Source organism: Ornithorhynchus anatinus, chromosome 6 (genome assembly GCF_004115215.2).
Source record: "Ornithorhynchus anatinus isolate Pmale09 chromosome 6, mOrnAna1.pri.v4, whole genome shotgun sequence".
NCBI classification, from domain to species: Eukaryota; Metazoa; Chordata; class Mammalia; order Monotremata; family Ornithorhynchidae; genus Ornithorhynchus; species Ornithorhynchus anatinus.
Window position 1 is genome coordinate 46,653,256 of NC_041733.1, and position 12,116 is coordinate 46,665,371.

At 62.8% G+C, this 12,116-nt stretch overlaps 1 protein-coding gene across 1 annotated transcript; it reads left to right on the plus strand.

The window, feature by feature from the left end:
* Nucleotides 1-4,759: 4,759 nt before the first annotated feature.
* LOC114812845 (acyl-CoA wax alcohol acyltransferase 1-like) lies at nt 4,760-12,106 on the plus strand. Its single transcript, XM_029067222.2, is given in 13 exon segments — nt 4,760-4,898; nt 4,977-5,084; nt 7,162-7,232; nt 8,572-8,676; nt 8,678-8,756; nt 8,759-8,776; nt 9,141-9,250; nt 9,252-9,316; nt 10,550-10,578; nt 10,581-10,627; nt 10,630-10,755; nt 11,545-11,637; nt 11,640-12,106. Coding segments are annotated over 13 exon segments (1,356 nt in total). The 3' UTR covers nt 12,006-12,106.
* The last annotated feature ends 10 nt before the right edge of the window (nt 12,107-12,116 follow it).

Here is a 12,116-nt window from a genome sequence, read left to right on the forward strand (position 1 = left end):
GGCTGGGGAGAGATGGGCTGGAGAGAGTTGGGGGGCTGGGGAAGAAATGGGAGGACCTGGTGGAGAGACAGAGGGGGCTGGAAGAGAGATGGTGGGGCTGGGGGAGAGATTGGAGGGGCCGGAGGAGAGACAGAAGGGTCTGGGGGAAAGACAGATGAGCTGGCGGAGAGGTGAAGGGGCTGGGGGAGAAATGGAGAGGGGCTCACAGAGATAGAGGGGGCTGGGGGAGAGGTCGGGGGCTGGGAGAGAGATAGAGGAGCTGGGGGAGAGATGAGGTGCTGGAGGAGAGGTAGAGGAGGTTGGGGAGAGATGGGGGGCTGGGGGAGAGATGGGGGTGCTGGCAGAGAGAGGGAAGGGCCTCCCCCTATTGGGTCCCAGCCAGAGAGGATCGATCGGTCGATTAACTGATCCATCGTCTGCTACTTACTGGGGTTGGCTAAAAGTTCCTGGAGTCACTGCCCACAGAACTGGAGGGGGGGAGGGGGGAGCGGGGTCAGAGGACCTGGGTTCTAATCCCAGCTCTGCCCCCTTGTCTGCTGGGCGACCTAGGGCGAGTCCCTTTCCTCCTCCCGGCCTCCGTTTCCTCATCGGTAAGACGGAGATTAAATACCCGTTCTCTCTCCTCCCCATCTCCAGAACCACCCCCAAACTGTGACCACCCCCCCATCTGCAGCCCCCCACCCCCTCCCCTCCGTCCTTGTTGCGGGGAGGGGCAGGTAAGGTCGAGGGGCTAAAGAGGAAATTCCCGAGTTATTCGGAAAGAGAAAATGGGCGTTGGGGCCCCGGCCCCCTGCCCCGGATCGGCAGGCTGGCACCGTCGATCCCCTTCGGGGGGGTCGATACCCCCGAGGCGGGGGGAAGCCCGGATTATGGGGGTGGGGGGCTGGGACGAAGGCGGCTCGGAGCCAGGGTGGGCGATGTGGGGTAACTAGAAGCCCCCCGGCCCGTTGAGTTAGTTCTTCCGGCACCGGCCTGGCAGGGGGGCCGGGCGTCGAACTTGGTGGTTGAGCTCGGGCCGAGAAGGGGCTCATCCTTTTACTCCATAATTTATTTTACTTTCTGTCTCCCCTGCTAGACTGTAAACTCCTCACGGGCAGGGACTGTGTCTCCCTAATTGTATGGGCTCTCCAGGCGCTCAGTAAGGGCTCTGTGCATGGTAGGCGCTCAATAAATACTACTGAACATTTGACTTGTTGATGGTGTCCGTCTCCCCGGGAGATCATTCGCTTCTGGCGGGCAGGGTTTGCATCTCCTAGCTCTGTCGTGCTCTCCCAAGTGCTCAGAACGGTGCTCTTCACACAGCACTCCTTTGGGGAGGGCAGAATTAGTATCTCAACTCTATCGGACGCTCCCAACCCCGCAGAACGGTGCTCGGTGCACGGAAGGCGCTCAGTAAAATAGAAACGATCGATTGGTTAGGTGGACAGTACGTTCGGGGCAGTCTCGGGACCCTGGGCTCGGCCGGTTTCCGGGCGGAGGAGATGTGTCCCAAGCGCTTAGCACGCAGTAAGCGCTCGATAAATACGATCGAATGGATGGTCCGTATTCACGGCTCCCTACAGGCCTGGCCGGGCAAGGGAAAGAAAGCGCCGGAGGCAGGGGGATGGAAGTCAGGAGAATTTTGTACGCGGAACTGGAAGCCCAAGGTGCCGAGCAACCTTGGAAGAGGTGAGGGAAATAACCGGAGGAGAACTCGTCTCGTATCGCTAGATGGCTTCGACCCCCAACCGTGATTTTACTTTCTGTCTCCCCTGCTGGATTGTAAACTGAGGCAGGGCAGGTAATAATGTTGGTATTTGTTAAGCGCTTACTATGTGCCGAGCACTGTTCTAAGCCCTGGGGTAGACACAGGGGAATCGGGTCGTCCCACGTGGGGCTCACGGTCTTAATCCCCATTTTCCAGATGAGGGAACTGAGGCACAGAGAAGTGAAGTGACTCGCCCACAGTCACCCAGCCGACAAGTGGCAGAGCTGGGATTTGAACTCATGACCCCTGACTCCAAAGCCCGTGCTCTTTCCACTGAACCACGGCAGGTCTGTTTTGGGGTTGGTTGGTTGGTCTGAGAAGCGGCGTGGCTCAGAGGCAAGAGCCCAGGCTTGGGAGTCCACGGTGGTGGGTTCTAATCCCGCCTCCGCCGCTCATCAGCTGGGTGACCTTGGGCCAGTGGCGACGCTTCTCTGGGCCTCAGTGACCTCATCTGGCAAGTGGGGATGAAGGCCGTGAGCCCCACGCGGGACAACCCGATCCCCTTGGATCCCCGCCCCCCCGCGCTTAGATCAGGGTTTGGCCCGTAGTCAGCGCTTATCAAATACCACCGTTAGTAGTTAGCGCTCAATAAATATGATTTAACGAATGAATGACTGCAAAAGGGCTCGCTTTTTCCTGACTCCTTCCTCCTCCTCCCACCCCTGTGTGGGAGAAGGGGGCGAGGGGTTTCGACACCGGCCGCCGGAGGCCTTCGCACCTGGGCAGGACTCCCGGCCTGCCTGCAGCCACCTGCACGGGAAGGCAGAGGGCCAGAATGACTGGGGTATTTCTTAAGCGCTTACTACGTGGCAGGTGCTGGACTAAGCGCCGGGGCGGCTCCAAGCGGATCGGGTTGGACCCAGTCCCGGGCGGAGCTCCGAGCCTCCATCCCCATCTTACAGGTGAGGAAACTGAGGCCCGGGGAAGTGACTTGCCTATGGTATGACCCAGTCACCCCTGTCCCCATAGCTGCCCCCCGCCTCCCCCAGAATGGTTTGACCCACTCACCCCGTCCCCATAGCTGCCCCCCCCCCCCGCAGAATGGTTTGACCCACTCACCCCTGTCCCCGTTGTTGCCCCACCCCCGCCTCCGCCTAGAATGGTCTGACCCAGTCACCCCTGTCCCCATTGCCGCCCCCTCCCACTCCCCTAGAATGGTATGACCCAATCACTCCTGTCCCCATGGTTACCCCCGCCCCCGCCTTTCCCTAGAATAGTAGGACCCAGTCACCCCTGACCCCATTACTGCCCCCACCGCCGCCCCTTCCCCGAAAATGGTATGACCCAGTCACCCCTGCCCTGTCCCCATTGCCGCCCCTTCCCCTAGAATGGTATGACCCAATCACCCCCGTCCCCATGGCTACCCCGCCCCCGCCTTTCCCTAGAATGGTATGACCCAGTCACCCCTGTCCCCGTTACTCCCCCCCCCCCCCCATCCGTAGAATGGTATGACCCACGTCCCGCCCCTTTCCCACCTCCCCCTTGCCCCGCGGCCCGGTTTTGGGTTCGAATCCCGCCCTTGTCTGCTGTGTGACCTTGGGCCTTCTCTGGGCCTCAGTTCCCTCCTCTGCGAAATGGGGATGGGGATCGGGTCCACCCCAGCTCTGAGTGCAGCGCCTGGCACATAGTGAGCGCGCTTAACACTGTCGTTGGGCGGGGATGGTCTCTATCTGTCGCCCAACTGTCCATTCCAAGCGCTTAGTACAGTGCCCTGCACACAGTAAGCTTTCAGTAAATACCCTTGACCGAATAGCATTATCATTACTGGGCCGCCGGCTCCTGGAGAGCGGGGACTGTTCTCCGTTGACTATCGTCCTCTCCCCGGCGTTCAGTCCAGTGCTCTGCACATAGTAGATTGTCAGCTCCTCGAAGGCAGGGATTGTGTCGACTGACTCTGTTGTGCTCCGCACACGGCAGGCGTCCGGCGAATGCCCCGACTGCCCGTCCCGAGGTCAGGGCAGAAGGAGAATCCCACAGCCCCCCGCTCTCCCTCGCATTCAGAGCCTTACTGAGCTCCCGCCTCCTCCCGGAGGCCTTCCCCGCCCGAGCCCCCCGCTTTTCCTCATCTCCCCGTCCCTCCCGCGTCCCCCCGACTTTTGCTCCCTTCCTCCGTCCCCCCCGGTCCCGGCCCCGCACCCCCTAGGTCCATCTCCGACATTTATAATAGGGATGGTATTTGTTAGGCGCTTACTATGTGCCAAGCACGGCACTGTGCGCTGGGGTAGATCCAGAGTAGTCGGGAAGATGGGGACGGAGACCGCGAGCCCCACCCGATTTGCTTGGATCCACCCCAGCGCTCAGTCCGGTGCCTGGCACATAGTAAGCCCTTCGCACGTAGAGAAGCAGCGGGGCTCCGTGGCAAGAGCCCGGGCTCAGGAGTCAGAGGGCGCGGGTTCTAATCCCGACTCCGCCACCCGTCGGCCGGGTGACTTCGAGCGAGTCACTTGACCTCTCTGGGCCTCGGTGACCTCATCTGGAAAATGGGGATGAAGACCGTGAGCCTCACGGGGCACGGCCTGACGACCCCGCATCTACCCGGCGCTTAGCGCCCGGCACATAGCAAGCGCTCAACAAATACCAACCGGATAGCGATAAATACCATTCATTACTATGGATTTACGTGTCTCTGTTGCCGTCGGCCTCCCCCTCTAGAGCGGGAGCTCGCTGTGGGCCGGGAAGGCGCCTGCCGAGCGCTGGCCTGTCCTCTCATTCATTCGGAAGTATTTACTGAGCGCCTACTTCGCGCAGAGCCTTGGAACGGACAAGTCGGCAGCAGATGGAGACGGTCCCTGCCCTCCGACGGTCTAATCTACGGTCCTCTCCCCAGCGCCCGGTCCAGCGGTCGGCACCGAGGCAGCGCTCCATCGATCCCACGGGGCCGACGGCGGGAGGGAGCGGGGCCCGGCAGGCGGCGCGGGGCTCCGCGCGTGGGCGGCGGGCAGGCCCGGCGGGGGCGAGGCCTCCGGTGAAAAGTCCCGACGGCCTCCCGCCCGGCCCAGTGGCGGCCGGAGGATGTGGGGGGCGAGGCGGCCGCCGGCCTCCCCGGCCGGGGCCTCCGGCCCGCTGACCTCCCCGCGGGCCCTGCCCTCCTGGCGCTTCCTCCTGCGGGCCGTCCTGGTGCTGCACTGGCCGCTGAGCTACCTGGTCCTCTGTGAGTGCCCGGCGGGCCGGGGGGCGGCGGGGAGGCCCTCGGGGTCCGTCCTCACCGCGGCCCTTCTCTCCCACGCAGTCTGGATCGTGCTCCCCTTCCTGTTCTGGCTGCTCTTCACTCGTCTGTGGCTCGTGCCCGTGCTCCTCCTCACCTGGACGGCCCTGGACTGGAAGACCCCGGAGCGAGGTGGGAATAATAACGTTGGGATCTGCTAAGCGCCCGCTGGGTGCCGAGCACTGTCCGAAGCGCTGGGGGAGACACAAGGGAGTCGGGGGGGTCCCACGTGGGCTCCCGGTCTTCATCCCCATTCGACGGCTGAGGTCACGGAGGCCCCCGAGAAGGGAAGTGACTCGCCCAAAGTCGCCCGGCTGACGAGCGGCCGCGGCCGGGATTCGAACCCGTGACCCCTAACTCCCAAGCCCGGGCTCTTTCCACGGAGCCACCGCTGCTTTCTCCGTGCCGAACACCGGACCCGAGCGGCCGGGAAGGGCCCCGAGCCCCCCGCCGGCCCGGATTGCCTCCCCTCACCGCCGGACGTGCCGTCGGGGCGCTCGGTACAGCGCTCCGCCCGCAGTAGGCGCTCGGAGAGGCGGCGGGGCTCGGTGGGTAGAGCCCGGGCTTGGGAGTCAGAGGTGGCGGGTTCGCATCCCGGCTCCGCCACCTGTGACGGTGGGCAAAGCCCTTTCGCTTCCCTGGGCCTCAGTTTCCCTCATCTGTCAAATGGGATGAACAATAATACGTCGGTATCTTTAAGCGCCTACTACGTGCCGAGCACCGTTCTAAGCGCTGGGGGAGACACGGGGGAGTCGGGGTCGTCCCACGTGGGGCTCACGGTCTTCATCCCATTTTCCAGATGAGGTCACTGAGGCCCGGAGAAGTGAAGTGACTCGCCCACAGTCACACAGCCGACGAGCGGCGGAGCCGGGATCCGAACTCATGGCCTCTGGCTCCAAAGCCCGGCTCTTTCCACCGAGCCACGCTGCTTCTCTGTCCCCCTCCGTGGGACACCCTGACGACCCCGTATCCACCCCAGCCCTTAGAACGGTGCTCGGCGCATAGTAGGCGCTCAACAAATACCATCATCATCATCATCATCATCATTATTATTATTAATAAATACGACTGAACGAATGCCCGCAATCCACCAGTCAGATCGTATTTATCCAGGGCTTCCGAAGTGCAGAGCGCTGGGTCACACTATTAACTGTGGTGTTTATTACGCGTTTACTGTGTGCCAGGCCACTTGTCAGCTGTGTTGACCGTGGGCAAGTCACTTCACTTCTCTGGGCCTCAGTTCCCTCATCTTTAAAATGGGGCTGAAAGACTGTGAGCCTCACGTCGGACAACCTCTTTACCCTGTACTCTTTACCCCAGCGCTTAGAACAGTGCTCTGCACATAGTAAGCACTTAACAAATACCAACATTATTATTATTATTATTATTATTACTAAGCGCTGGGTTGGATAGAAGGAAATCGAGTCCGGCACGGTCCTCCTCCCCGGGGTGGGTCTGAGCTAATCGGGCCGGACCCGATCCCCGCCCCCGTGGGGCTCCCGGTCTTCCATCCCCATTTTACAGCTGAGGTCACCGAGGCCCGGAGAAGTCAAGCGACCGGCCCGGGGCCGCCCGCGGACCGGTGGCGGAGCGGGGATGAGAACCCCCGTCCTTGCGACCTCCCAGGCCCGGCCTCTACCCGCTACTCCGGGCCGCTTCCCCTTAGTCGATCCTATTTATCGAGCGCTTACTGTGTGCGGAGCACTGGACTGAGCGCTTGGGAGGGGACGGTACGACAATAAACGGATACGTTCGCTGCCCATAAGGAGCCGCGAGTCTAGAGAGGGGTGGGAAGAGAAGGAAAGAAAGGAGGCCGGGGGACGTAGGGGGCGCGGGCCGGGACGGGGGGACGGAGGGAGGGGGCGAAAGTCGGGGGGACGCGGGAGGGAGGGGGAGATGAGGAAGAGCGGGGGGCTCGGGGGGGGGGGAAGGCCTCCGGGAGGAGGCGGGCGCTCAGTAAGGGTTGGAAGTGGGGGGAGAGGGCGCGCTCGGGGTCGGCGGCCAGACAGGCCACACCGAGGCCCAGTGAGCCGGTTGGCACCAGAGGAGCGGGGTGTGCGGCCCAAGTGAGACCCCACCCCCAAAATCAGGAAGGAGGGGGGGGGTCCGGGAGGGCTTCGCGGGCACGGGGGTGGTCCCTGGGGGGGGGGGGCGCACAGGGCAAGACCACCCCCCTCCCCCGCAACGGCCGCCCTCTTTCTCGGCTCAGGGGGCCGACGATCGTCCTGGGTGCGAAATTGGTTCATCTGGACCCAGATGCGAGATTATTTCCCCATCAAGGTGAGCGCCCTCCCCACCCCCACCCCACGCTACCCACCCCCGGGGACAGAGAAATAAGGACGGGGCGGGGGGGGCGGCGTTCGGCGAGGGCGCTCACTACGGGCCCGGCCCTGCGCTGAGCGCCGGGACGGCCTCCAGATCGTCGGGTCAGACACGGTCCTCCTCCCCCGTGGAGCTAATAAATATTAGTCCCCATTTTGCAAGGCGAGGAAACTGAGGCAAAGGGAAATGACTAAGAATTCTGGACTTGGTTCAGTGCTGATCGTAGTGATATTTGTTATTATTATTAATGAGCTGTATTACCGTCACATTACTAGATAAGATATAGGATAGATATACTTATTAGATAACAGTGGCATCTGTCAAGCGCTTACTACGTGCCAGGGCACTGTACTAAACGATGGGGTGGATCCAAGCAAATCGGGTGGGACACGATTCCTTATCCCACCTGGGCGACCGTCTCCAATCCCATTTTCCCAGATGGGGGAACTTGAAGGCCCAGAGAAATGGAGCGACTCGCCCCGGGCCGCCCAGCCATTCATTCCTTCGTTCCTTCGGTCGTATTTACTGAGCGCCTCCCTCCGTGCAGAGCACTGGTACTAAGCGCTTGGGATGGACAATTCGGCAGCAGGGAGAACCCATCCCTGCCCGGTGACGGGCTCGCCGTCTCACGGGGGGCGACGGACGGCAGAGCAAAACAGCCAACGAGGGGCGGGGGCAGAATTAGAACCCAGGGCCTTCGGACTCCCAGGCCCGGTTTCCTTCAGTCAGTTCGATCGACCAGGGATAGTTCTGGAGGGGCTTATTATTCATTCATTCGGTAGTACATATTGAGCGCTTACTATGTGCAGAGCACTGTACTAAGCGCTCGGAACGGACAGATCGGCAACAGATAGGGACAGTCCCTGCCCTTTGACGGGTTTACGCTCTAACTCGTGGGGGCGGGGGGGGGGGGGATGAAGTGGCAGAGCACTGTACTAAGCGCTGGGTCCGACAGAATTAGGAGCCACGTACCCTGCCCCAAAGGAGCCGACGGCACCGTTAGGAGCCAATCGTCGGGACCTTGAGCACATTACTCTGTGCCGAGCACTCCGACGGGGATGATGGCCCGGGCGCCGTACCGAGCGCCCCCGGGGGAGGAGAAGAGGGACCCGCGACCGGGAGAGGACCGTCCCCGGAGCTGGCCGGGCCCGGCCGACGGGGGGCACCGTACTGAGCGCTTCCAGCCCGACCCCGGACTGAACGGTCGGGAGAAGGATGCCGGAGGAGAGGGGGCGGGGGCGACCACCCCGGTGGTCCCCAGCCCTGACGGTCGGCCTCCCTCCTCCCTCCCCGGCAGCTGGTGAAGACCCGGGAGCTGTCCCCGGAGCACAACTACGTACTGGGCGTCCACCCGCATGGCATCCTGACCTTCGGGGCTTTCTGCTGCCTGTGCACCGAGGCCCGCCGGCTTCTCGGCCTCCTTCCCGGGGCTCACCCCGCACCTGGCCACCCTCTCCTGGTTCTTCAAGATCCCCCTCATCCGGACTACCTCATGGCCAAGGGTGGGCCCGTCTGCCCCCATCCCCCCTGCCGCCCCGGAGCCCATCCCGCTCCCTCCGCTCTAGCCCGAATCCCTCGCGCTGCAAGTGCCCGTTGGCTGCCTGCGGGCCTCGCCCCCCCCCCCCCCCCGCGCCTGGCCTTCTGCTACAGTCTAACCTGCATCCCTCCTGCTGCACATCCCCTCCCCATCCTGGGGGTGGGGGGGGCGAGGGAGGGGACCCGAGGGCGGGGGGGGATGCGTTTTCTACCGTGGCCTTGGGCTCTCCCGAGCGCTTAGCCCGGTGCTAAGCGCCCAGGAGGCGCTCGGTCCATAGGCCCGAGGGAAGGACAGTGACCGTGACGTCGTGTTGTGTGTCGTCGAGGCAGGGGTGTGCGCGGTGAGCCGCACGTCCATCGACTACCTGCTGTCGCGGAGCGGGCGCGGGCAGATGGTGGGCATCGTCGTCGGAGGCGTGAAGGAGGCCCTGCACAGCGTCCCCGCACAGCACCGTCCTCCTCCTCACCCAGCACCGAGGCTTCGTCAGCACCGCCCTGCGCCACGGGTCCGGCCCGGGACCCCCTCCCGACCCCCCCTCCTCCCCACCCCCATCCCCTGGTCGGCCGGGTGACCTTGGTCGGGTCATTTCCCTCTCCGGGCCTCGTTCCCTCCTCTGGCAAATGGGGGTGGAGGCCGTGACCCCCTTAGCCCTGGATCCCCCCTCCCCCGCCGGCGCTTAGAACGGTGCTTGACACGTAAGTAAGCGCTTAACAATACGCGCAATTAGTATTACTATCGTTATCCGCTTTCCCCCCTCCCCGATCTCCTCCTCGGCCACTTCCCGAGCGCTTAGTCCAGTGTTCTGCACGCAGAATGAAATACGAATCTTTCATGAAATAAATACGAATGAACGGAGGGATGGAGGGATGGAGGGATGGAGGGATGGATGGATGGATGGATGGATGGAATGAATGGATGGATGAATGAATGAATCCCCCGCCCCCCCCACCTCCCCATCCCATCTCCTCCCCCTTAATAATGATTACTAACGATGGTATTCGTAAAGCGCTTACCATGTGCCGGGCACTGTACTGAGCACCGGGGAGATACAAGAGAAGCCTCATGAGATTACGTACTAATATATTACATATATATTGATAATCATTAGAATATATCGTCCTCCCTCAAGCACTTAGTACAGCGCTTTGCCCCCGGTAAGTGCTCAATAAATGCGATTAGTGATATATAATGATAACGTTGGGATCTGTTAAGCGCTTACTGTGTGCGGAGCACTCTTCTAAGCGGTGGGGGAGATCCAGGGTCATCGGGGTCGTCCCACGTGAGGCTCACAGGCTTCATCCCCATTTGACAGATGAAGGGAACCGAGGCCCAGAGAAGTCAAGTGACTCGCCATAATAATATCCGTTAAGCGCTTGCGAGTCCAAGCGCTGTCCGAGGCGCTGGGGTAGGTACAAGGTCACGGGTGGTCCCCCGTGGGGCTCAGGGTCTTCGTCCCCGTTTTAAGGATGAGGGAACTGAGAAGGGAAAGGACCTGGCCCGAACCCGGCAGACGAGGGGCCGGAGGCGGATTAGAACCCACGACCTTCAGATTCCCAGGCCCGGGCTCTGCCCGCTAGGCGCGCTGCTTCTCGTGTGCCCTTCATCTCCGTCCCCTGCCCCTCCTCCTCCTCCTCCTCCTCATCCATCACCCCTCCCCCAAATCGGTGAGCGGGGGGCGGCGGGGGGCCGGAGGCGGGTGCTGACCCTCCCCGTCCCCCCGTGCCCTCGCCCCCGGCAGGGCCCACCTGGTGCCCAGCTTCACCTTCGGGAGACGGAGGTGCTGGAGCAGGTGGTGTTCGCGGAGGGCAGCGCCATGCACACCGCTTCCAGACGACCTTGCGACGCCTGTTCGGCTTCTCTACTTCTGCGCCGTCTACGGCCGAGGCTTCCGCCCGGGCCTCCGTCGGGCTCCTGCCCTACCCCCGGCCCCATCACCACCCGTCGGTGAGGAGACCCCCGTACCTCCCCATCCATCCCACCCCGGCTCACCCCTGCCCATCACCACCGTCGGGGAGGAGGCCCCCGTCCCCATCCCACCCCAGCTCACGCCCCTGCCCATCACCAACCATTGGCGAGGAGACCCCCGTCCTCCCATCCCATCCCACCCCGGCTCAGCCCCTGCCCATCACCCACCGTCGGGGAGGAGGCCCCCGTCCCCATCCCACCCCGGCTCACCCCCTACCCATCACCAACCATTGGTGAAGAGACCCCCGTCCTCCCCATCCCATCCACCCCGGCTCAACCCCTGTTCATCACCACCATCGGTGAGAAGACCCCCTCCCACCACCCTCTGAAAAGGGAAGAGTCAGGGATGGAAAAGGAAGCGTAGGATGTTGGATGGACCGTGCCGGGTTCACTGGAGAGAGGCAGGATGGATAAAGGAAGCGTCCGGGATGTCGGATGGTCCGTGCCGGGTCACTGGAGGGAGAGTCAGGGCTGGAAAGGGAAGAGTCCGGGATGTCGGATGGTCCGTGCCGGGTCACTGGGGAAAGGCGGGGATGGAACAGGAAAGAGTCAGAGATGGAAGAGGAAGCGTCCCGGGTTGTCGGATGGTCCGTGCCGGGCCACTGGGGAGAGTCAGGGATGGAAAGGGACGAGTCGAGGATGGAGAAGGAAGAGCCGGGGCCGTCGGATGGCCCGGGCTGAGTCCCCGGGGGATGGAGAGAGTTGGGGGCGTTTGTAGGTGGGGTCGGGGACCCCCCCTGACGCCGTCTCCCCTCCCCCTCCCGTCAGTGGGGGAGCCCCTGCCCGCTCCCCAAGGTGGAGAACCCCAGCCAGGAGATGGTGGACCACTACCACGGCCTCTACGTGGCCGCCCTGAAGGAGCGCTCTTCGACCGGCACAAGGCGCAGTACGGGGTCCTCGGACGCCCAGGAACTCGTGGTCCTCTGACCCCCCTCGTCCTTGACCGCCCCCTCCCCGACACCCACCCGGCCGACGCTGGGGGACCGAGGCCGGGAGGGGGGCAGAGATCCTCCAAGGGAGGGAGGGTCTCTTTACCCCCCCGAACGAGGGGAAGGGCCCCGGAACCCCAAACTTTCACCCCGGGCCGCCTTCTCCCTTCATTCCTTGGGGCCGAGGTGGTTTCAAGAGCGTCGTCTTCATTCTTTCGTTCGTTCATTCGTCCGTTCGTATTTATTGGAGCGCTTACTATGTGCAGAGCACTATATAAGCGCTCGGAAAGTACTGCATGATAACCGGACCCTCCGTTAAAGCGACCGCTCTGTGCCAAGCCTGGGGTGGGTCGGAAGTCGTCCTTTGCCTCACGCGGGACCTCACAACAGTGGAGCGTGATGATGATAATA